Raw genomic sequence first — 25,075 nt, 5'->3', positions numbered from 1 at the left:
AAACCGTTCATTTACAAAGCAGCAGCGCTGATGTAACTTGTGCTCGATGCACTTGTTCATGTAACCCTGGAAATAACTGTCACCTTCACCTGGTTTCCTTGGTTACCCAGACCTTCCACCTTCTTAAAGGTAGACTACATAAAACACATCTCTAATGGCCGCTTGGTTTAATGTTTGTATTGGCCTTATTCACCAGTACGAGTCCTCACACACTGAACTGGTTAGTGACCAGCAGCTTCTCCACACCTGGAGAAAAAGTCACAACACTTTACTTATTTTCTGTGTTGAACTCTGTGTCAAGATACCATTGTATTAAGTAGAACGTAACTCAGTCGTTTACTGGAGTATTCTACATCTACATAATACAACATGAGGCACTTCTACTCCACTACATCTCCAAGGCAAATAGTCTACCTCCATTATCGTTAGTTCAACAATACAAACATTTATAATTATATCACTATATTATAATAAGCCTTTATTGGTCTAGTGGGGATTTAAAGGGCTACACAGCAATATAAAAACAATTTAATTGATTTAAATGAGCTCCACATCTACAAGCTGCAACATAAAGCAATGACCAGTGTACATTACATTACATTACATTTAGCTGCTTTATCCAAAGCGACTTACAGTAAGTACATTCGACCAGGAAGATAGAAACTAGAAGAAAACAGAATCATATAAGTACATCAGGTTTCATAGAGCCAACACATTTCAAGTGCTACTCAACTGGCTTTAGGTAAGCCAGTCCTTTGTTAGTATATAAGTGCTTTGTTAGCAATTCTATCGCTCGAAGTGGAGTCGAAAGAGATGAGTTTTCAGTCTGCGCCGGAAGATGTCTAAGCTTTCTGCTTTCATTTTCACTAATCTAATATAAATGTGTGTGTCTGTGTAAAACATGAATTACTTAAAGGTATATAAATGCAGCTCTGTCTACTATTCATCCTCCAATATGCTCCTACAGGGAAGTATGACTACGACCTGGTGGTCATTGGAGGCGGCTCAGGAGGGCTCGCCTGTTCCAAAGAAGGTGAGATCCTTTAAAGTGCCTGTTATTCCTTCATGTGTGGGATGTATGCTTTTGCAAATCTCATAATACGCTAACAATATATCTATATTTACAGCGGCACAGTTGGGACAGAAGGTTGCTGTTTTAGATTATGTGGAGCCAACTGCTAAAGGTAAAAAACCTGTCATTTCTGAACCTGTTAATTACAAAAAGGCTACGTGTTTGTCAAACATATACGGTACCAGTCAAAAGTGTGGACACACCTTCTCATTCGAAGGGTTTTATTTAATGATGTTCTACATTGTAGATTAATACTGAAGACATCAAAACTATAAAAGAACACATATGGAATTATCTAGTACACAAAAAAGTGTCCAGAATGTATTTATATTTTAGATTCTTCAAGTCAGCTTCATGAGGTATGTGTTCTTTCATAGTTTTGATGTATTCAGTCTTAATCTACAATGTAGAAACTAATTTAAAAAATCAAAACCATTGAATGATAAGGTGTGTCCAAACTTTTGACTGGTAGGGTTTATAGACATCGATTATTCATTTCTTCTCTAAATGATTTCCCCAACAGGTACCAAGTGGGGTCTCGGTGGTACGTGTGTTAATGTCGGCTGCATTCCTAAGAAGCTCATGCACCAGGCTGCTCTCCTCGGCACAGCGGTGAAGGATGCTCAGAAGTACGGCTGGCAGATCTCAGGGCCAATCTGCCACGACTGGTAGGTCAATCCAAACTCTCACCATTAGATTTTCTTGTTTTAATCAGTCAAAACAGGCGGATTCGTGCCAAAGAGTAGCCCAACAGCTCCATCTAGTGGTGACAATGTAGAAATGCAAGGATGCTAATTGTGGTTGGATTATTTTATTGTTTGCTTTTGGTAGGTCAATCCAAACTCTCCCCATATATGTATTCATCTTAATCAGTCTATGAGTAGCCCAACAGCACCATCTAGTGGAGACAATGAAGAAGGAAAAGGATGCTGATTGTGTTTGGAAAATATATATTTTTAATGGCAATGGGATCGATTTGCTTGTTTTATTTGAATTTGACTCTATGCTTGACCTTATCCCCAAAAAATGTATTACGTAGGAATCCTGAACAATTTCGAAAAGTATATACATTTAAAAATTCAAAGCTGTGAGTGATGTGAACACTGCTTTAATTTCTCTTAAGGGCAAAATAATCCACAAAAATTTTACTTTGTCATATTTGAATAATGGATGTTTGCTCAATATTTCCAATTTCATTCATTCATTAACCTCTGGTGTGTTCTCAGGGCCTCCATGGCAGACGCTGTTCAAAACCACGTGAGGTCTCTGAACTGGGGTCACAGAGTTCAGCTCCAGGACAAGTAGGTGACACCAGCTCTGAGCGCCTTGTTCAAATGTATTTCAATTATGATGATAAAGTTTACAATTCTTTTTTTTGCAATAATGTTGCAAGAAACAGGCCATTAAGGAGTTTCAGTGGAAGCTTTGTGTCCCATATTTACAGCCCACTGTAGCAATGTTCGCTTATTTCTCCATAATGACATTTCTTAAAACCCTAATTTCCACCAAGCATTGGAATATTTCTATCTATAACTTGTTGCTTAGATGTCTGAAACCAAATGTTGCTGAAGGCTGTACGTTTCTGCTGGCACACACACACACACACACACACACACCTGTTTGCCCTGCAGCCAGCCTCTCAATCAACAACACTCCCTCAGGTGTGTGTGTGTGTGTGTGTGTGTGTGTGTGTGTGTGTGTGTGTGTGTGTGTGTGTGTGTGTGTGTGTGTGTGTGTGTGTGTGTGTGTGTGTGTGTGTGTGTGTGTGTGTGTGGTGTGTGTGTGTGTGTGTGTGTGTGTGTGTGTGTGTGTGTGTGTGTGTGATGTGTGTGTGTGTGTGTGTGTGTGTGTGTGTGTGTGTGTGTGTGTGTGTGTGTGTGTGTGTGTGTGTGTGTGTGTGTGTGTGTGTGTGTGTGTGTGTGTGTGTGTGTGTGTGTGTGTGTGTGTGTGTGTGTGTGTGTGTGTGTGTGTGTGTGTGTGTGTGTGTGTGTGTGTGTGTGTGTGTGTGTGTGTGTGTGTGTGTGTGTGTGTGTGTGTGTGTGTGTGTTACAGGACCAGTGTGCTCAACATTAAAATACAAATACTTAGAAAGTGGAAAAGAGCAATTACAATAAAATCTAAAGTAGTATATCAAATATTAACAAAATACAATATGTTGAATAAATATGTTGTAAATTATTGTTGATAAATACGTTTGATTTTCCTGCAAGAAAAAGAGCTCGAGTGATGCTGTTTTAACATGTAGCACACATTATTAAAAATAGCAATTGTGGGTTAAAAGATAATTGTGACAAAGGGAAACTTGAGTTGTACAAATGAAACCAGATGTTACTGTGATGCATTACCAGGATTAACATGCGGCCTATTGGGTCTGACAGGAAGGTGAAGTATCTGAACCTCAGAGGGAGTCTGCTGGATGAACACACCGTTAGAGGACTGACTAAAGCTGGGAAAGAGGTGAGCTGCTCACACATTCAGTCAGTTCCCAACCAAAACATACACAAGTACGTGTTGGTGTTGCATCTTACGGTTTGCGTACATAATCACCGATTCCTAACCCAAGTGTCATTTTGCTTCCTCACTTACATTTGCAGCATTTAAATGGTGTTGCCGTTTGTTTCAGTGATTTCAAAGAGTTTCCATCATCGCCTGAATGCAGAATACTGTGGAGACCACTTCCTTTTGACGTTTCCTTGTTTTTTGAAGGATACGAACAAAAGCTATGACTTTGCGTTTCCCTCCTCTCACACAGACCCTCCTGACGGCCAAGAACATCGTGATCGCCACAGGAGGACGGCCCAAATACCCCACAGATGTACGTTACATTACCCCCAACATGTTGCTCCTTTTCTCTGTCGGCATGTGTTGCATTGATTTATCGGTTACCAGGAAGACGAAACAAATGAAAAGTCAAAATGTGGTGTGGACGCAAACAAGCCGTAACACATAAGATAGCTGCCTTCTTTTGTTGCACTTTGATAGGTCTGTCGATAGTTGTGCTCACAGTAGGGCTGCACGATATTGGTAACAAACTGACATTGCGATTTTCCTCCCCCCCGCAATATGAAAAAATACAGGAATTGAAGAAAAGACGGGTTTTTTTGTCCGCAAACCATCCTTTCTTGAACTTGAATGCTACACAATTGGTATTTGTTTAACGATATTTAACCGGATGACGGATTTTAGTCACGGACTTCTGGATCTTAAGTTCTCAGAGCCACAAGCTGAGCTAGCTCGGTTATCCTGCTGTGATCAAGAACGGTTGTGATTGGTGGTTTGCTGTGCAAGAGCCGGCATGTCACTCACTCAAGCACCCTGACATGAGAGCCGCGCGACTTTTCCTTTTGTAGCAAGCAAAATAATTGTAACATGACGTGTTTGAGTTGATTTGCCTACTTAATATCGCACGTCCTAACAACGTTTTTTTTTTAATATCGCGCATTGGGCATTGTCGTCACAACACGATATATAGTGCAGCTCTAGCTCACATCGTTAACTCTTGCTACAGATCCCAGGAGCGATGGAGCACGGCATGACCAGTGACGACATCTTCTGGATGAAAACATCGCCCGGGAAAACGTGAGTACCCCCTCCACCTACTAACAGTGTCACAAATGTGTGGAGAAGAGCTAATATGTGTAAAAGAACATCTCAAAAGGCATCGAGAAATCACAGCACAAACATCCCCCCTTTCAGATTTCAGATTGTGTTATTGTTTAACAAAATAAGGCCTTTTCATTCGCTCATGGTGGACAGAGTTTGTGATTACTGTATGGATTTAATTCGGACTCATTTCACATATAAACTCGCAACTTAATGCTAGATGTTCCAGGTGCAGACACATTTTGTACTAAAGGGGCAGAAATTAGCCCCAAATATTAGTTTTGAATATCCTCCTACTGTAAAGATTACATACAAACATGCAGTCAGATTAAATGAATTGTTGTAGTGACCACTGATTAACCTTCGATGCACCGCCTCCGACTCCTATCTCTCGGCATCTCAGTGTGTCCGGCACGCAGTGTCTGTCATTATTTAGATATTTCAACTTCATATTTATCCATGCTGCTAAATAGTTTTGAATTGTATTCTATTTTAGTTTTATCTTCACAAGCATCCAAATGATGTGTAAATATGTATGTTTGCAATCATACTGTGTCATGTCATCAATCCACTCACATTCGAACATAACATTTGGGCATCTGCCACAATTGTTATGTTTCACCCCGGAGGGAATGCGTGGTAGAGTGTCAAGGATTCGCATTGTTCTTTACACAATGAGCTCCAAGAGAAGCATCGACCCTGTGCTTCATTAACGCTTCTCTAACTCACCTCTCTGACTCGTCCCTCTGTCACGCACTGCAATCATTCATCGGTGACATGGAGTTGTTTCTCCTCCCTTCCTGTCAGCCTGTCTTCGCCTCATGATTCAGATTAGCGGCGTGCATCCTGGCCTTTACAGAACAAGCCCTTTAATCCAGCCATTTAGTCGCTGTCAGCGCCTGCTTAATTGCTCTTTCCCTGACGCTTCCTCTTAGCTCGGCGCTCAGACGGTGACTCGCGGTGTTGGTGTACCTGCGCTGCGGTCGGTGTTTGCCTCGCGGTGACAGATGAGCGGAATTAATTATTTCGATATTTCAACTTCATATGTATCCATGCTGTGTACACCTGGGGCAGATAACACAAGCATCCACATGTAAATAGGTATGTTCGCAATCAATCCACTCACATTTGAATCTAACATTTCACTTTTCGGACCCTTTTAAGAATCACCTTTGTACACTAAGTTGGCAATGAGTCTTCTCCTAATCATCGATCCGTATATTAAGGTGTTCATATATTTAAAGTCATGGAGAAAACCAGGTCAGCAGCTATTTTGATATCCTCTGATTTTAATTATATTCTTTTTTTTTATGCAAATATGTATTATTTTGGCTGATAAGTGCTTGTGTTAAATGTATTTGGCAAGCAGCACTAAATGTTTCTCAATTCCCTTTCATCATTTCAAATAGGCCCTTTTGGGGGGTTCTCCCTTTCTTGTAGTGCGTTGTATAGGTGTTTGTGCATGTAAAGGCCAAAATTGTACGTGATAGGCTGAGGGGCGGGACATCTCTAAGTGTTGACCAATCACAACAGAGCCGGCCAGCTAACCAATCAGAGCGGACTGGGCTCTGGTTTCAGACAGAGGGTGAAAAGAGGTGCTGCAGCACAGGCAGTATGAGAAGAATAAAGAGCTTTTTGAACATTAAAGCATGGAGACATGTAGAGACACTACATACTGATATACACCTGAACATCAGCAGGAGAGGACTCTTTAAAGTAGAGACACTAAATACTGATATACACCTGAACATCAGCAGGAGAGGACTCTTTAAAGTAGAGACACTACATACTGATATACACCTGCACATCAGCAGGAGAGGACTCTTTAAAGTAGAGACACTACATACTGATATACACCTGGACATCAGCAGGAGAGGACTCTTTAAAGTAGAGACACTACATACTGATATACACCTGCACATCAGCAGGAGAGGACTCTTTAAAGTAGAGACACTACATACTGATATACACCTGAACATCAGCAGGAGAGCACTCTTTAAAGTAGAGACACTACATACTGATATACACCTGAACATCAGCAGGAGAGGACTCTTTAAAGTAGAGACACTACATACTGATATACACCTGAACATCAGCAGGAGAGGACTCTTTAAAGTAGAGACACTACATACTGATATACACCTGAACATCAGCAGGAGAGGACTCTTTAAAGCAGAGACACTACATACTGATATACACCTGAACATCAGCAGGAGAGGACTCTTTAAAGTAGAGACACTACATACTGATATACACCTGAACATCAGCAGGAGAGCACTCTTTAAAGTAGAGACACTACATACTGATATACACCTGAACGTCAGCAGGAGAGGACTCTTTAAAGTAGAGACACTACATACTGATATACACCTGAACATCAGCAGGAGAGGACTCTTTAAAGTAGAGGCACTACATACTGATATACACCTGAACATCAGCAGGAGAGGACTCTTTAAAGTAGAGACACTAAATACTGATATACACCTGAACATCAGCAGGAGAGGACTCTTTAAAGTAGAGACACTACATACTGATATACACCTGAACACCAGCAGGAGAGGACTCTTTAAAGTAGAACACTACATACTGATATACACCTGGACATCAGCAGGAGAGCACTCTTTAAAGTAGAGACACTACATACTGATATACACCTGAACATCAGCAGGAGAGGACTCTTTAAAGTAGAGACACTACATACTGATATACACCTGAACATCAGCAGGAGAGGACTCTTTAAAGTAGAGACACTACATACTGATATACACCTGAACATCAGCAGGAGAGGACTCTTTAAAGTAGAGACACTACATACTGATATACACCTGAACATCAGCAGGAGAGGACTCTTTAAAGTAGAGACACTACATACTGATATACACCTGAACATCAGCAGGAGAGGACTCTTTAAAGTAGAGACACTACATACTGATATACACCTGAACATCAGCAGGAGAGCACTCTTTAAAGTAGAGACACTACATACTGATATACACCTGAACATCAGCAGGAGAGGACTCTTTAAAGTAGAGACACTACATACTGATATACACCTGAACATCAGCAGGAGAGGACTCTTTAAAGTAGAGACACTACATACTGATATACACCTGAACATCAGCAGGAGAGGACTCTTTAAAGTAGAGACACTACATACTGATATACACCTGAACATCAGCAGGAGAGCACTCTTTAAAGTAGAGACACTACATACTGATATACACCTGAACATCAGCAGGAGAGGACTCTTTAAAGTAGAGACACTAAATACTGATATACACCTGAACATCAGCAGGAGAGGACTCTTTAAAGTAGAGACACTACATACTGATATACACCTGGACATCAGCAGGAGAGGACTCTTTAAAGTAGAGACACTACATACTGATATACACCTGAACATCAGGCAGGAGAGGACTCTTTAAAGTAGAGACACTACATACTGATATACACCTGAACATCAGCAGGAGAGGACTCTTTAAAGTAGAGACACTACATACTGATATACACCTGAACATCAGCAGGAGAGGACTCTTTAAAGTAGAGACACTACATACTGATATACACCTGAACATCAGCAGGAGAGGACTCTTTAAAGTAGAGACACTACATACTGATATACACCTGGACTTCAGCAGGAGAGGACTCTTTAAAGTAGATACACTACATACTGATATGAACCTGAACATCAGCAGGAGAGGACTCTTTAAAGTAGAGACACTACATACTGAAATACACCTGGACATCAGCAGGAGAGGACTCTTTAAAGTAGAGACACTACATACTGATATACACCTGAACATCAGCAGGAGAGGACTCTTTAAAGTAGAGACACTACATACTGATATACACCTGAACATCAGCAGGAGAGGACTCTTTAAAGTAGAGACACTACATACTGATATACACCTGAACATCAGCAGGAGAGGACTCTTTAAAGTAGAGCCACTACATACTGATATACACCTGAACATCAGCAGGAGAGGACTCTTTAAAGTAGATACACTACATACTGATATACACCTGATCATCAGCAGGAGAGGACTCTTTAAAGTAGATACACTACATACTGATATACACCTAAACATCAGCAGGAGAGGACTCTTTAAAGTAGAGGCACTACATACTGATATACACCTGAACATCAGCAGGAGAGGACTCTTTAAAGTAGAGACACTACATACTGATATACACCTGAACATCAGCAGGAGAGGACTCTTTAAAGTAGAGACACTACATACTGATATACACCTGAACATCAGCAGGAGAGGACTCTTTAAAGTAGAGATATATATATAATATATGTATAGTAATAGGTGTGCTATTTAGCTTTCCCCCACTTGGTGGCAATACAAAATCATCCTCAAACAATTACCACCTCACCCTTCACCCGCTCAGCAAAACATCCTTGTATAGGAAGCAGAATGATCCATGAGAGGGACCACTTGAGCTCAGGAAGCTCTTTGATGTGAGTGTGTGATGCTTAGTGGAGTCCTCAGGACCCCCCCCCCCGCAGGCTGTGAGGGGTCCGCTGTGGGTTAGCATTAGCTTTAGCTTCCTCTGTCAGGGTGATTAACCACACAGAGCTGGAGGAGATGTTGTGATGCCGAGCTGTCAGCTGTGCAGGTGAAGTCCAGGAGGCTGTTTCTGTGGGGGGGGGGGGGCAGGCGAGTGACGGGTGTTTTAATGGGTCTTGGAACACCTGAGTGACAGATTTGGCCCCGAGGATCCAAAGCCTGGAGCTGGTAATCAGGGGAAAGCAGCGAGCGCGTGCCAGCAGGACGGTGGTTCCCGGAGTGAGGATGGGCCGGTACTCGCAGGAATTGTTATGTGAGGAGGGTCCGACTCTGCGCGGGACAAGGACCACACTTCCCGGGGAAAATCTTTCAGCAGTTTATTGCAAAGCAACACAGATGGCTGCAGCATAACTTCCCAGCTATTGTCGAGAAAGAAAACAAGGTCATACATGCACGCGTGTGCCTGTGGAATACCATGAATGCTGTACAAAGAAAAAGTCCCACGCTGGCCAACAGGAAATAAACATAAAGGGGACATTTAAGTGAACTCATTCCATTTTCATCGCGCTCTAACAGTTACATGTTCAATCATACAAAAATAATGGAGATAAAGTGGTGGAATGTTACAAAGTACATTTACTTAAGGATCAAATAAAGTACTATTTGTTCATACTTTACTTGAGTATTTTCGTTTTATGCTACCGTACATAAGTAATGACATTTTTACTCTACTACATTTATATAACACTAACAGTTACTTTGTATATATAAAAACAAATGATGTCGTACTGTAATTTTTGATATACCCAATATTTAAAAAAAAAAATCTAAAATCTGCTCAACATGGAAAAACTACCACATTAAAATGATTTGAAATATATTTACCTCTGATAAAAACTGAATAACAATAATCTAAAGAAAGAACCAATTTGCATACTGTGTACATTTGACTGATAATACTTTTGTACGTCTACTACGGAAGGATTTTCCCTTGTAATGTAGTGTTTCAAGCCCATAGTTATTCTACTTGTACTCGAGTAAAACCTGAGTGCTTTTCCATCACTGGACATATGAAATGGGACGAACTGATAAGCTCTCCGGACCTTCAGATAGTGTCCCAGACGCTAAACACAAAATATTTACAATGTATCTTACTAGCACATTTCTCTCTCAGTTGTAGGTGCCAATATCTAAACCCTCTTTGTTCCCTTTTCATGCTGCTCTGGCAAAACTAAAACCAGTAACAGGGAGATAAATGTGTGTGGCTCATGGGACGGCCGGCAGACTGGAAGAAACATTAGATCAAAGTTTCTCAGTTGGACTCACATCAAGCTTTTTGCTACACAACCACAGGAGGATCCACATGTCGTGTTATCAGTGTTTGGGCTTCTGAAGAGCTTCCCAAGGTTAACAGGCTGCCACACACACTCGATACGAACCTCCTCCTCCTCCTCCTCCTCCTCCTCCTCCTCCTCCTCCTCCTCCTCCTCCTCCTCTTCCTCTTCCTCCTCAGGAGCTGTGGGTTCAATGAGGTCTTAGTTAAGCTCCCAAGAACAGGAGCCTAAAAGAGTTTTTGAAATGTTTCCTTCTTCTGTGGCTCATTGGTCAATGTGTAAGATGGGAGTCCAGTACTGTATGAAAGATTACAACTGCACTAAGAAACTTTAATAACAATTACTTTTCTGTCATATTTGCTGAAACTCTCACTGTATCCTGACTGTAGTGCATAAGACAGAACATCTGTAAAAAAAAGAACAGTACATATTTAACTGTGCTGTTAAGCTGTAAAATAAAATAGTAGTGATCCAGAACGTCGAAAAATAAAAAGACAATGCAGTAACTGGGCCCCTTTTTTTTAAAGAGGGCCCACTCTGCTCTTATCGGCTTGCTAAACAATATCAGTAATATATATGTGGGAGGCTGTGGCTGAGTGGAGAGTGTGCTGGACTTCGAATCAGGGGATAGCAAGTTTGAGTCCCACTGCAGTCAGCATGTCGTTCTGTCCCTGGGAAAGACACTTCACCCCAAATCAATCAATCAATCAATGTTTATTTATACAGCCCAATATCACAAATGTTACATTTGTCTCAGTGGACTTCACAGTGTGTACAGAATATCAGTATGACAATACGACACCCTCTATCCTTAGACCCTCACATCGTACAAGGAAACACTTCCAGAGAAAACCCACAGTTTAAAGGGGACATGGGAGAAACCTCAGGGAGAGCAACAGAGGAGGGATCCCTCTCCCAGGACGGACAGACGTGCAATAGATGCCGTGTGTAAATTGAAAAGATAATACATTTGCAACATAGGTAGACCAAATGCATGTGTGTATAATAGGAAGGTGAATCCACGAGGATATCCATCCAGGACCTATGATCCAGGACCACAGCCACGACTCAAGATCCAGGGCTCAAATGTCTCCTGTGGGGATTGCCCACAGTACTGAATGTATGTTAGTCGCTTTGGATAAAAGCGTCTAACAAATGACATGTAATATATCATCTGTATCATGTACTACTCTCAAGATATGGTGACAGTTTCAGCAAACATTGCTTTGTTTATTAATTAATGTTACCAACTGTAACTGCAAACCAACAACAACAAAAAAATACAAAATAGAGGGTTAATAAGTGAATCTTTCTTTCATCGAAAGTTACATGTCTTCATCAGAAACTACAGAATTGGTTATTACATTTGTTTTCAAAGTAGTGCAGTGTATATGTTTGAGTGTCCCATAGGTGGCCTTAAGTATCAGTTTTTTCATGAACCGTCTGCCCCCCAAATGTCCCCATTGTTAGCCGGGGTCAGAGGGGTCGTAAAGGATCCATAGCGTCTTCTTTTAGATGTCGAATGCAGCAGCTGTACAGACTGTATGTTCGTACAATGACACAGAGGGATATCTGAGGGAAAGGAGACGGTGATGAAAGTTTAGCATCAAGCTAAAGCTCTTTGACTAATCTTCCTTAAGCCTCAACACAATACGTGCTAAGTGCAGCTGTGCATTACACCGTCGCAGAGAAAACGGGCAGCGGGCTTTTAGTGGTTTGTGTTAGCATGGAGGATGTCAAGATGTCAGGAGGGAGATCTGGGGGGAGACGGACATCACTCAGCCGAGGACGTGTGGCCCTGAGCCCTGAACATCTGCAGGGATTAGCCTAAACGGTGGCAATTAGCCTCCTCAACACTGCTCATCTCAGGGCTGCATTAGAAGTGTGATTCACCTGGACCACACACACACACACACACACACACACACACACACTTCACTAACGCTGAGTTATTTTAAGTCGAGGCTAAAAACACTACTTTTTTCAGCTGCTTACCCAGAAGTCTTTTAACTTGTTTTAGCACCTACTGTATTTACAATGTTGTTTTTCAACTATTCTGTATCTCTTTTATGCATCTGTTATTCCATGATGTGTATTTATTGTGTTGCTTTCTGTTGTCTTAAGTGTTACTGATGAGGTAAAGCACTTTGAATTCCTCTGTGTCTGAACATGTGCGATATAAATAAACGTACCTTACACACATACACACACCTCTTACTGTCCCCTGTTTCTTCACACGTCCTCACTTCCCTCTAAGGTTATGACATTTGAATATTCCTCACCTCTCGAACTTAAAAGCCAACATTTTCAACTTTGGACGTGCTGTATTTGATTTGGCCGAAGTGTGCTGCACAAATGATATATTATCTGTGTGGCTAACGGCTTGTCTTAATCTGTTTTGCAGGCTTGTGGTTGGAGCTAGCTGTATCCTTTGTCTGCCAGAGAGCTTGTAAAATCGGTAGAGAAACAGTAAAGTTATGAACTTAATAAAAATGTAATCAATAGACCAGTATTTCTGAATAACCCTTAGCACTTGTTTTATCTCAAATCTGAAGTTTACACTAAAAGCATTCAGTCAGAGATACTTTATGGCCACTTGGTAAGCAAAAATTAACAAATCTAATTGAACCATTATCATGTTTTATTTACGCCTTCGTATTCTTTATGAGCTACTTTCTGTCTTTTTATTGTAGGCTAACATCAGGTGCTTTTGTATATATGCAATCTTCGAGTATTCCTGAACCTTCTGTTGCTCAGATGTGGCTCTGGAGTGTGCCGGCTTCCTCACAGGCATTGGATTGGACGCCACAGTGATGGTCCGCAGTATCGCCCTCCGGGGGTTTGATCAGGTATTGCTCCCTGAACTACAGTTTCAAGATTCAAAGGTCATATGCACAAAGCTACAGTGTAGGAATGGCAATGAAATTCAGTAAAGACTCTGTAAACTGGGTTAAAAGCACACACAGTTGATCTCTTTAGGAATTAAGACTCTTTTTGTTTGTGACGACATCCGGGAAAAAGATTTTGGATGGAGGATGTTGTTGGTCTAAATGCAGTGGAGTTGTTTTACTAAGCTTTTTGCCGCCTACAGAGCAGCAACACCTCAAATTCGATTCTACGGTTTTATTATCATTTGCACATAAGCTACAGTGTAGAAATGGCAATTAAATTCTTCTGACCTGAGCTCGTCCAACAATGCAACATATATAATAAAATAAAAACTAAGAAGTAGTGTAACAAGTCTACATACATGTCAATAGAATATAGGATATGTACAAGAACGGAATATGACATTAAATAATGTAAATGAAGACAGTCTGCATATTCTACATCCTAACAGTGATTTCTGAGGTTTTTAAATTGAATGTTTTCTTCTGGTTTCTGCAGCAAATGGCAGGTCTAGTGACGGACTACATGGAAGCATATGGGACCAAGTTTGTGAAGGAGTGTGTCCCTAAGAGAGTGGACAAGCTGTCCTCAGGAGCTCTGCAGGTGACCTGGACCGACACCCTCACGGGCAGCGAACACAAGGACACCTACGACTCTGTGCTGTGGGCAGTTGGTGAGTGTGTGTGTGTGTGCCTGATTCCAGTTGGTGATATGTAAGAATGAAATATTTAAATGTGATGCTTAAGAGTTTATCAGGTTTGATTATAGGAGAAAGCTGAAGTGGTATAGGATCATTGTGTTGCTTACTGGCACTAGACTTCAGAATCACAATCAGAATGAGGTTTATGGCCAAGTAGGTTTTCACTTATAATGAATTTAGCTTGGTGTTTTGGAGCTAAACATATTAAGAGAACAATCAAATACAGGCAAATAAGAAAATGTATTGAACAGACAGTGTCAGGCATTTCTTCAATGCAATACCAACATAGCTTTTAATGAAAATTGTTGTTCAAGACTTTAACTTGAATGAGCTTTTTCCATGCGGTTTGAGCTTTCATCCACACCAGATGGAGCTTTTGGGAAACTCCAGCTAGGGTGAAGATGTTTAGCTTGTAACTTCAGAGTGTTACACAGTTATATGGTTCTGTGAGGCATCACAAATTCTGCATTTGGGGAACTACAACATGAACAAAAACATTTACCTGTGCATGTGTAGACTAGGCCTTTTGGCTTGTCTCTACCAAATAGAGACATGACTCTGACCTGAGACTGGATTTGGACTATCCGACAGATACTTGAGTGTGATTAATTAATCCGGCACATTTATTTTTATTATGACGTTTTTTGTTTACAAGACAAGGTGTTCAAACGACTGAACTGATGTAAACGTCTGTAGTGAAGGTGACCTGATGGAGTACAACAAGGGACTCCTTAACCCCAGTTTGTAATACCTCTTCTGGTATATCATGTGAAACACCAGCCATATTGTTTCCTATATCTCCCTGAAATATAAACAGCGGTGTGCCAGTACTCCCTGCCACCATCAATTTCACTGTCATCCTCAATAGAGTGCGGTTTCAGCAGATAGCAGTGGAATCAAAACAAAGTAATAAAGCCTGAGTGATGGGCCTGGCCGGGGGAAGTGTTAATCACCCAGCGTGGCTCTCTGGTTGGGGGGCAGGATGCACCCAGGCACAGGGTCACCGCGTCCCCCTCTTTGTTCTCCCTCTCTGGGCCTTCCTGCCTGTGCCAGCCCTGCGGAAACCAACCCTGCATCTGTCACTGCCATCCCTGCCCGCGGCCCTCCATAACCACCAGCCCTCCTCATCCTCATCCTCCTCTATCTCATCCTTATTCTCTTTCCCCGTCTCCCTTTCCACCAGCAGTAACAATGGAGGGAACTTCTGTTAGGGACACTGGAGCTTTTAGAGGTCACCTATTATGCAAAATCCACTCTTCCATGTCTCTTCTACATCACCATGTGTCCCCTCTTCTTCATGTCTCTTCTACATCAACATGTGTCGTCTCTTCTTCATGTCTCTTCTACATCAACATGTGTCCCCTCTTCTTCATGTCTCTTCTACATCAACATATGTCCCCTCTTCTTCATGTCTCTTCTACATCACCATGTGTCCCCTCTTCTTCATGTCTCTTCTACATCACCATGTGTCCCCTCTTCTTCATGTCTCTTCTACATCAACATGTGTCCCCTCTTCTTCATGTCTCTTCTACATCAACATGTGTCCCCTCTTCTTCATGTCTCTTCTACATCAACATATGTCCCCTCTTCTTCATGTCTCTTCTACATCAACATGTGTCCCCTCTTCTTCATGTCTCTTCTACATCAACATGTGTCCCCTCTGTGTAAAGAGACTCTGAAAGTTTCAGGAACAAAGATTCTCTCTCTTTTTGTCCTGATCCATTTCTATAAAAACCTGTCTGAAAATGAGCTGATCAAATTTTGGCCACTTTGTGATGTCATAATAATTTTTTGGCTTTTGTAACCATTAGCCAATCACCAACCAAGGTAACCCCCCCCCCCCCCCCCCCCCCCCCCCCCCCCCCACCACCACCTTATCACCTGAATCTCCTCCTAGAGCACCATTGTGTTCTTTTTAACCAAATATCTCTCAGAGGGGCGTGGGGAGGGGCTCCTTATTTTCATCTAAAGCAGGGGTGGGGAACCTCCGGCCCCCGGGCCGTATACGGACCGCGAGACCATTTGGTACGGCCCTCGAGGTAATTTATAAACACCCGCAAAAAAGAAAAAAATTAAAGAAATCTCGACCGCAAAATAATTAAACAAGCGAGTGCCTGTTTTTCCTGGCCAAGGTCAGGGTCCTTGAACACAACACGAGCCTTTACGTGTCATCACGTGGAATAAGAGAATAAAATAAACAGGTATAAAATATGACAGTAAAAAAAAGTTGTTATTAATAAACAAGAATACAGTTTGAAAGGGGAGTGATTTGTAAAATATCCAAAAAGAAAATCTGCTTACAGTTCTGTTTGATATGGGTGTTGAGAGATGTTTCCATAGATCTCCTAATGTTGCTCTCAAAGTGCACCAGATTGATGCTCTGCAACATTTAAAAAAAAAAAATCTTCCCGGGGGAGCATGCTGCCCGGACCCCCCTAGAGGAGGTTAGGTCCCCCCCCCTACTTAAATCATGTCCACATGGATAGGAAACTAAACACATTTGCACACATCTTGTGTCCATATCTTTCTGTTTTGAAGGTCACGCCACACTGTGCACGTGCATGCGCGAGTCATGGATATCTGGATTAAGAGGTTGCTTTTTCTTTGCACAACATGAAAGAAAGGCCAAATGAATCATTTGTACGGCCCTCGGAGGATGTTGTAAAAATTGAAATGCCCCTTGAGAGGAAAAAGGTTCCCCACCCCTGATCTAAAGTAACAGACAGAGAATCAGCACTTTAAAAACAGGGCTGAAACAGAGGGGATTATGGGATGCTGCAATGATCTGTTTGGTGTTTCAGCCAATCAGAGACAGGCTCTGTATATATCTATATTAAAGAGAGTGCAGTGCTTCTGAAAATCTGACTACAAGGCCTTTCCAGGGCACATACTGTCACTTTGAGTGTTGTGGGGAGGGGGGTAGGAGGGATGAGGGTATTTTATCTCTTGCTCTATGTGCGTGTGACAGCGACAAGGATGTGTGTGACCCTGCAGGAGGAATGACGTTCTTCCCTCCCGTAGCTCAATTCCCACATGGTCTCAGCGTGAGAGTGCAGCTGAGAGTGATATGAGAGCATGTGTCAGAAGGTGCTCTGATGTTTCCTATCTTTAGAGCAACTCAACAAAGAACTTGACATTTTGTTCCTGGCAAACTAGTTTTGATTTCAATCAATAGTGAACCACACAAACAACCAAAACCTAACTCTTTTTGACTGACATGACACTGACTCATTTCTTTGTAGTTTAAACAAAATAAAGAGGCATGTCCTTATAGTCTGAATTCTTAAAGTAAGCCCTAAATCCAAAAGCATTTTTTATATGAATAAAAAAAGGTCATTAAGAATTACAAAAAAAAAATCTACCAAAATAATAATTAATAAAAAATGAAATTCAAATATAATGATAATATTACGGGGGATAATCATTAACATAAAAAATATATAAAATGCAGCCATTATTAATATATGTATTATTATGAATCATTATTAGTTTGTCCCATAGTATCATCAGTTTAATCACCACAACTTTAAATTCAAAACTGTCGCAAATTAAGTCATAACTCATACACAAATACCCTTATATCAGTGTATTCGAGCCCCCTTTTGTTCCCATACAGTCAGAGAGAAGCAGTAACTCCTGCTCTTTGATGTAAGCGAGCAGGAGTTATGAGACCAAGGCCACTTCCCTTTACTGTGACCTTACACTAGGGGCCAGGCGGGGTCTCGGGCCCCTGTGGAGTTATTAAAGGCCAGAGGGGACCGGGGACAGTATCACCGCTGCCTGCTACATCCTTCTTTCAGACCCTGCCTCCCTCCACCTTTCCCCTGCTCCTTCCTGGCCTCACTGGGTGCACGTTCAAGGTCTTTGTCTGATTTTGTGTCCGAGGATGTATTTGTATTATTCTCACTTCTTTTTTTCAAATGATGCAATCTGCTCTTTGACTTTTTACTAGCCTGTACATAATAACAATAACAATACACATTTCACAAAGTGCTTCACAAGTAGGAACAAAAGTTAAAATGAGACCACAGAAACATGAATACAATAACCACGAGGCAGAAATGTACGGTCAACATAAAAACAAAACACAGACCACGTGGAGTCCTGAAAGGAACAAACGTAATAACAGAACACATCACACAAGTAGAAATAAAAGCCAATGTAAAAAGATAGGTCTTCAGTCGTTTTTTAAAAGCTTCTACAGAGACTGCAGAGCGGATAGGGAGAGAGTTCCACCTGAAAGGCACGGTCACCGTTCATGTGCCTGAGCTGCCTCCATCTCCATGTTTTAAACTGATACAGAATCTGTTAGGAAAAAAATACCACTCGTCACCGGCTTGAGCTTCAATATCAGGAAACATGTATCTATTATCCTTGCAAGAATGGAAGTAGTCATCACATACAGAGCTGCATGGGACACATAGTTCCCCGAATATTGTCCTTAGCCGATTTCACACCAAGTACTTTGCCGTATTTAGTTCCCAGCACTTAGTACCCCCAGAGAGCCGATCGCGTTCACACCGGAATAAATTATCTGAGGGAAGATTACGCAAATGAAGCCGCTGACGTCACTTCTTCTTCTTCTGCTTTGGGATTACTGGCAGGCCGCAAACCACTTCACGGCGTATACTGCCACCCGAAGTCCCGGAGTTGGGGAGTTGGACTCCCAGCTGCTTCTACTGAAGCCTTCCGAGTAAATCGCCAGAACGCCGACACCTCCTCATCTCCACCGCTCCCATGTTTTTTTTGTGTTGCCATAAGTTAGTCTCTCTCCGTTGGTGCGTGGGGCTAATGCTAATAATGCTAATGCCAGCAAATACAATGGCGGCTTCAAAAAACTTTTCAGAGTTTTACGGGGCGTGGTTTGCAATTTGCCCAGCCAATCAGAAATTGGTACTTTTCTCCCCAGGATAGTCCCACCTCTCTAGCAGGCACTAACAATGGGGGTAAAAGTTCTCTGAACTAAATTCTCTTTTTGGTGTGAACGCAAAATTCCAGGAACTATCGGAACTAAACGGGAAAAGTACTCCGGTGTGAAAGCGCCTCTTGACATGCTGATATACAAGAGAGTGTTACAGTCACAAGATGCAGAATACCGGTTCAAAGCTGTATTCAATGTTTACTTCAGATTAGCTCCACGTCAGAAATGAGCATGCTTGTCATATGTCTGTCTCCATAGAGGCTGAATCATCATGTTAATCACATAGCTATCATATGCCTAAAACAGTCCTGACGCATCCGGTTACGTACACAGCTGCAGCTGCGTAGGGCCTTTGTTACCATGTGCTACTCTGATATTGAAAGAGAACATTCAGTATTTTCAGACAAGCGTCACATGTCATCAACCCATCTCCCTTTCCAGTTTTTACTGCCATATTTCCCAATCCTGCTTTATGCATTTCCCATGCTCTCCCTCTCCTCCTCTTGAAACATCCTTCTTGAGCGCCCTGCCTCCCTCCACCTTTCCCCTGCTCCTTCCTGGCCTCAGGGCCGCTCCCCTGGCCAGGTGTGCCAGCAGAAACACGGCAGGAAACACAACATTTCCACACTTCCTGTCTGCATGCGGACAGTGGACGCATTAGTCTTCCTCCTCTCTGCGCTCTACAGTACTGAAGGATGTCATTCGATTTTCACATTTCCTTTTTTCTTTAAAAGACATTTGTCTGTCTGCGTTTTACAAGTTACTGATGACATCACTGGGTGTCGATCTCCTGTGTTTTGTTTGGAAATTACATTTGAAGTGACAGAAAACAGACGTTGTTATTCCTGTATTAGAGATTTTGATGGTTACGGCAAGTTCTTATATATCAGCACACATTATCTGTAGCATTGTCAGGATTTAAAACTCGTTGAACTGATCCTCTAAAATAAATATTATACCTATTTGTGGTATCGTGGCATAGCATAGGTGTTTGTGCATAATGGGTAAACAATAATATCAAGTAAACACAATAAAGTTAAGCTACATAAAAAGTGTTAGCTAGAGAAAATAGTTAAAAATACGTTTTTGGTTTTATTTTTAAAGCATTGTCCCTTTTTCATTTTGAGCTTTCATACATTTCTGAGTTCAAATGTCTTGGCATAAAGCCATACACTTGTAATGTCCAATATAACAATCAACATCTGTACATTTAACCTTAATCTTGAACAAGCAACAGTCAGTTAAGGTTTGAAACAAAGACATCTTAAACTTATATTTATTCATACATGTATGAAAGAGTTTGACAGTCAAAAATTAAGATAATCTGCTTCAAGAACTGTAAAGGTGTGATTTGATCAGATTAGATAGAAAAGGAGTGACAACATAAGCACACAGCTCTACAACTGTATTCACATTTGAATCTAAATGGAGCTGGAGATTCGTGATTGATTGATTAGTATGAGGAGGCACATTCCTTTTTCCAATTGAGCCCCACCCGCTTGGAAACACTTAGAAATGTATTTTATTAAAGAGGACCTATTATGCTATATTGGAAAAATATATTGTAGGGCCATACCTATATAAAACATGTCAGTGCTTAAAATACCAAACAGATCACCCGTTGTAGCCATGCCTCATACTGCTCAAACCCCTCTTTTGCAGCCCTGTTAGAGAAACGCGGATCTTGGGTCCTTAGCTTGAAAAAAAGAAAAGAAGAGGAGGCGGAGCTAATGCCTGATCAGAATTCTAGCGGAGATAAAGTTAAATTCTGCTGTGATAAAACCCCATCCTGTTCTAAACCACATCAAGGATTATTTCTGAAACAGTATGGAGCTCAAATGCTTTTTCTCTTGCGGGTTTATCACAAGGTGAGTTCCTTTCTTTATTTCTTGCTTTTTAAACACATGCTCTCTCCAGTACAGGTTAGCTCTGAGTGTTAGCGAGGCTTGCTAATGTAAACAAAGACGAGATTACGTCCAAAACATGTCAGGCATTGTTTCTGATAGCAACTTTCTGTGGGTCCGCTGCCGATTTGACGTCATAACGGCATCAAATCTGTATCCGCTCGTTGTAGCCCCGTTTTTAAAAGATTTGGCTACGGAGGAAAAGAGAGAGGGTTTTATTTTCTGACGCTGCGTGAGTTCCCCGACGCACCGGGGACACATATGTATGTATAAAAGACATCACAAAGTGCATTTTGCATGATAGGTCCCCTTTAAATAATCAAACATTTAAAATTGTCTTTTTTGTAGGATAACATCACAAAAACTTAGTAGAATTACATCAGAAGTTACAAGGTGGTGACACCTCCCATTTCTAGATTGATAGATACTTTATTGATCCCAATGTGGGAAGTTATTTTGTTACAGAAGTAGAATTGTGTTCAGACATAACTTAAACAACTTTAACAAGTGGAAAAGAGAATTATCAATACAAAAAAAATATGAATAAAATATTCTAGATAATTTAAATAAAAAGTCAAAGTCAAAAATACTACAGGATTGGTCTGAGGTGTTACTAAAACACACCAAACTATTCATAGAACAAATGTTCTGCAATGAGTTTGTTTGACATTTCCAATTTTCTTTTCCAGACACGCTTTATTAAGCACAGACGCTACAAGTTTTTTTCTACAGCTAGTAAGCTCTTTTAATCTTAAAATCTTTTTTGGCCTGAAATAGAACACGTAATCATTTTTTGGCACCATGTACAATCTATTCCCCGAAGAAACACCTCCCTCACATTTCTCTCCTTTTGTCTTTGTTCATTTGATTGATCAGATAAGCTCTCATTTCAACTTATGGACGGTTGTTGTGGCTAATTAGCCTAGCCGTCTAGAAGCTTCCTCTAAATGTCACAACAGCTGTGTGTGTGTGTGTGTGTGTGTGTGTGTGTGTGTGTGTGTGTGTGTGTGTGTGTGTGTGTGTGTGTGTGTGTGTGTGTGTGTGTGTGTGTGTGTGTGTGTGTGTGTGTGTGTGTGTGTGTGTGTGTGTGTGTGTGTGTGTGTGTGTGTGTGTGTGTGTGTGTGGTGTGTGGTGTGTGTGTGTGTGTGTGTGTGTGTGTGTGTGTGTGTGTGTGTGTGTGTGTGTGTGTGTGTGTGTGTGTGTGTGTGTGTGTGTGTGGTGTGTGTGTGTGTGTGTGTGTGTGTGTGTGTGTGTGTGTGTGTGTGTGTGTGTGTGTGTGTGTGTGTGCTCCAGCCCAGTCTCTTATCAGTCAGCTCACTGTTGTTGTGTCCTCGCCTCACAATGGATCTGTGGTCGGTGCTACAGTACAGCAGAGAGTGGAGCTGCAGACAGGAAGGCCGGATTTAAGGAGAAAGCCTATACCTAACACTCTGATTCGCTGATAGGGATATTTTGCCAGTAACTGATGCTTTAATTCAAAATGATCAAAGGAGAAAATAAAGTATTTTATGTTTCAGTCAGGGAGGTAAAGCCTCAACAGAATGTAGAACTTTTTGAGACACAAACTCCATTTAATGAAAAGCCTTTTAGTTCAGCGAGGTAGATAAAAACACATGCATGGTTTACAATACACTATATTGTATTCGTCATGAGTTAATATATCTTATGATGTAACTAATGTATCCATAATTGATAACACAGTATAATAAACATGAGGATATTTTGTTCACAAGTAATAATTACACACACAAACACACCTAACATGTGTAGTAAAGTATTTACTGACATCAAAACACATGTATAAATCCTTCATATGCAGTTTTAAGACTTCATTAATGAGTTTAATTTTTGACCCTATAAATAAAAGATTTACTTAGTAAATGTATCCTGGAGCTCAATCCTACATCTCTTGGCCCTCAGCAGCAGAAAGTATAATGCTATATTAACAGATAAAGCTCTCCTATCTGACCCTGTCAATATGGCATCTCCTGTGTAATGTATAATGTATGTAATGTCCTGTGTATGTCACAATCAGCTGTCTTACGCAGCGTCCACACGGCGGCGTGCGTTGAAGCTTGCCGGTGAGCTTGTCTGAAACTCGACCAACAACCAATCACATGAATCTCCCGCCCCGGACACACAAGCACGCGGTTTGATTGGCTAGAGCTTGTACTGGCATATGATTCGATTGGCTAACGCTTCCGTCGAAGCTTCAAAAGTTGAACATTGCTCAACTTTTGAAGCGAGCAAAGCGAAGCAACGCTCCCACAATGCAGTTCGGCAAAGCGTGACGTTCCCCATTCAAAGTGAATGGGCAGAAGCGGTGAAGCTTCAACGCACGCCGCCGTGTGGACGGGCCGTTAGGAAGTCATCCTTGCATCCCCCCCCCCCGTTATGTTTTGTTTAGTTGTTTGTTGTTACATGTTTTGTTGTATGTTCTGTTATCTGGAGCAATGTCTGTTTATTTTATAACTGAAAAAATATATATAAACAGATATATAACTTATAATAATGTATAAATGAATAATGATGAAATAAAAACACCCTATTTTATATTCACATAAGGTATGAAGATGTATTTTATGTGATAACAGCAATTGTATTTATACTTGTAAAGGTAATGAATGTATCCCTAACCACTCTTATTTAATCAAAGGGGGTATTCTGAATATATTCCTGTTTTTTTAATATATATATATAATTGAAACAAAAGTACCGGACAACAATTCCATTTCTAAATCCAAATAGCTAAATTCCACTTTAATCCTCTATTATTGTGCCAGTGAGAGAATGACATTGTATATGCAGTGCGTTCCAGAGTTGTGGACGTTTAGGAGAAGAAAAATATTTAGAGGTCTCTCTTTGGGGAATTGGTCATGAATGCCTCACTTCCCCTCTCTCTCAGCCACCCATGCTGTGGAGCTCTGCAGGTCCCTGAACCCCCCCCTGGTTTAAAAAGGGGGGAGGGGGAGGGGGGGGCGTTGTTCTTCGGCTCCAGCCAGGAAAAGGGTCTCGGGGGTTTGTTATTTTTGCTGTCCGATAGCATCTACATGGGTAGCTCAGAGCCGGGTGTTTATTATGCTACCCAGCCTGGTTGTGTGGAGCTATGGAGACGAGGGGGTGGGGGGGGTGAGTGGTCCATGCCCCGTCACCATAGAGACTCGGTGTCGACAGCATCAGTCACCCGTCCCCCAGGAAGTGTCAGGAGTCACACCTTTGGGTGTCCCGGGGGGCCGATGGGAACCGACGCCCAGCTGCTCATCACTTCCTGCTCAGCTGGCCAGATGTTGTTAATTTTTCTTATTTTTAATGTTATTATAGTGTTCTTTTTTGTTTTGTTACTAACGTTTTTATTTATGAACATACATGGTACATAGCTCACACGGTACAGCATACAGAAAGAGGAAGGTCAAGCTGCAAAACATGTTAGTTAAGTGTTCCTGGTTAAGGGGAAAATACAGAGGTGTGAGATTACCAATCAGACACGACAGCGATCATAAAATAAAACAATAACAACAAATGATGCTTGATTAGAATAATTGTACGAAGGCCCTTTTGTGAGAGTCCTACAGTCACGCTACTAGTTAGCGATCAGGTATCCCACAAAGTAATCCCAACTTCCTAGAACCACAGGTCCTCTACTATTATAGTGTTTTTAAAATAGTTCGCTATCTGTGTTTTTTTATTTTTGTTTTACTTGTATGTATGCACCACGACACCAAGTCAAATTCCTCGTACGTGTCAACCTACCTGGTGATAAACCTGATTCTGATTTTTGATTTAGGAATTCTGAATCAGCGGTGTCTATTTTCTGCATTTTTTTTTTTTAATTCTACGGTAGGGGTGTAATGGCTTCCGGTAATTGCTAGAATCCACTTCAAGACACTGGTACTTGCTTACCATGCTGCGAATGGATCTGGCCCTTCGTACATCCAGGACATGGTTAAACCGTACACCCCAGCGCGTGCACTACGGTCTGCATCAGCCAAACGACTCGCTGCGCCCTCGCTGCGAGGGGGACCCAAGTTCCCATCAGCAAAAACACGTGGGTTTGCTGTCCTGGCTCCAGGATGGTGGAATGAGCTCCCCATTGACATCAGGACGGCAGATAGCTTGCACATCTTCCGGCGCAAAC

At 41.5% G+C, this 25,075-nt stretch overlaps 1 protein-coding gene across 1 annotated transcript in view; it reads left to right on the top strand.

Annotated features, from left to right (window-relative positions):
* Nucleotides 1–25,075, top strand: part of txnrd2.2 (thioredoxin reductase 2, tandem duplicate 2) — a 49,972-nt gene that overhangs the window by 8,761 nt on the left and 16,136 nt on the right. Inside the window, exons 4-13 of the mRNA XM_034200235.1 lie at nt 968–1,033; nt 1,128–1,184; nt 1,596–1,740; nt 2,299–2,373; nt 3,451–3,529; nt 3,825–3,887; nt 4,581–4,651; nt 12,931–12,950; nt 13,284–13,375; nt 13,914–14,088. Coding sequence (XP_034056126.1) covers nt 968–1,033; nt 1,128–1,184; nt 1,596–1,740; nt 2,299–2,373; nt 3,451–3,529; nt 3,825–3,887; nt 4,581–4,651; nt 12,931–12,950; nt 13,284–13,375; nt 13,914–14,088 — 843 coding nt within the window. The remainder of the gene's footprint in view (nt 1–967; nt 1,034–1,127; nt 1,185–1,595; nt 1,741–2,298; nt 2,374–3,450; nt 3,530–3,824; nt 3,888–4,580; nt 4,652–12,930; nt 12,951–13,283; nt 13,376–13,913; nt 14,089–25,075) is intronic.

Source organism: Gymnodraco acuticeps, unplaced genomic scaffold (assembly GCF_902827175.1).
Source record: "Gymnodraco acuticeps unplaced genomic scaffold, fGymAcu1.1, whole genome shotgun sequence".
Taxonomy (NCBI): domain Eukaryota; kingdom Metazoa; phylum Chordata; class Actinopteri; order Perciformes; family Bathydraconidae; genus Gymnodraco; species Gymnodraco acuticeps.
This window is presented reverse-complemented; position numbering and strand designations above follow the sequence as displayed.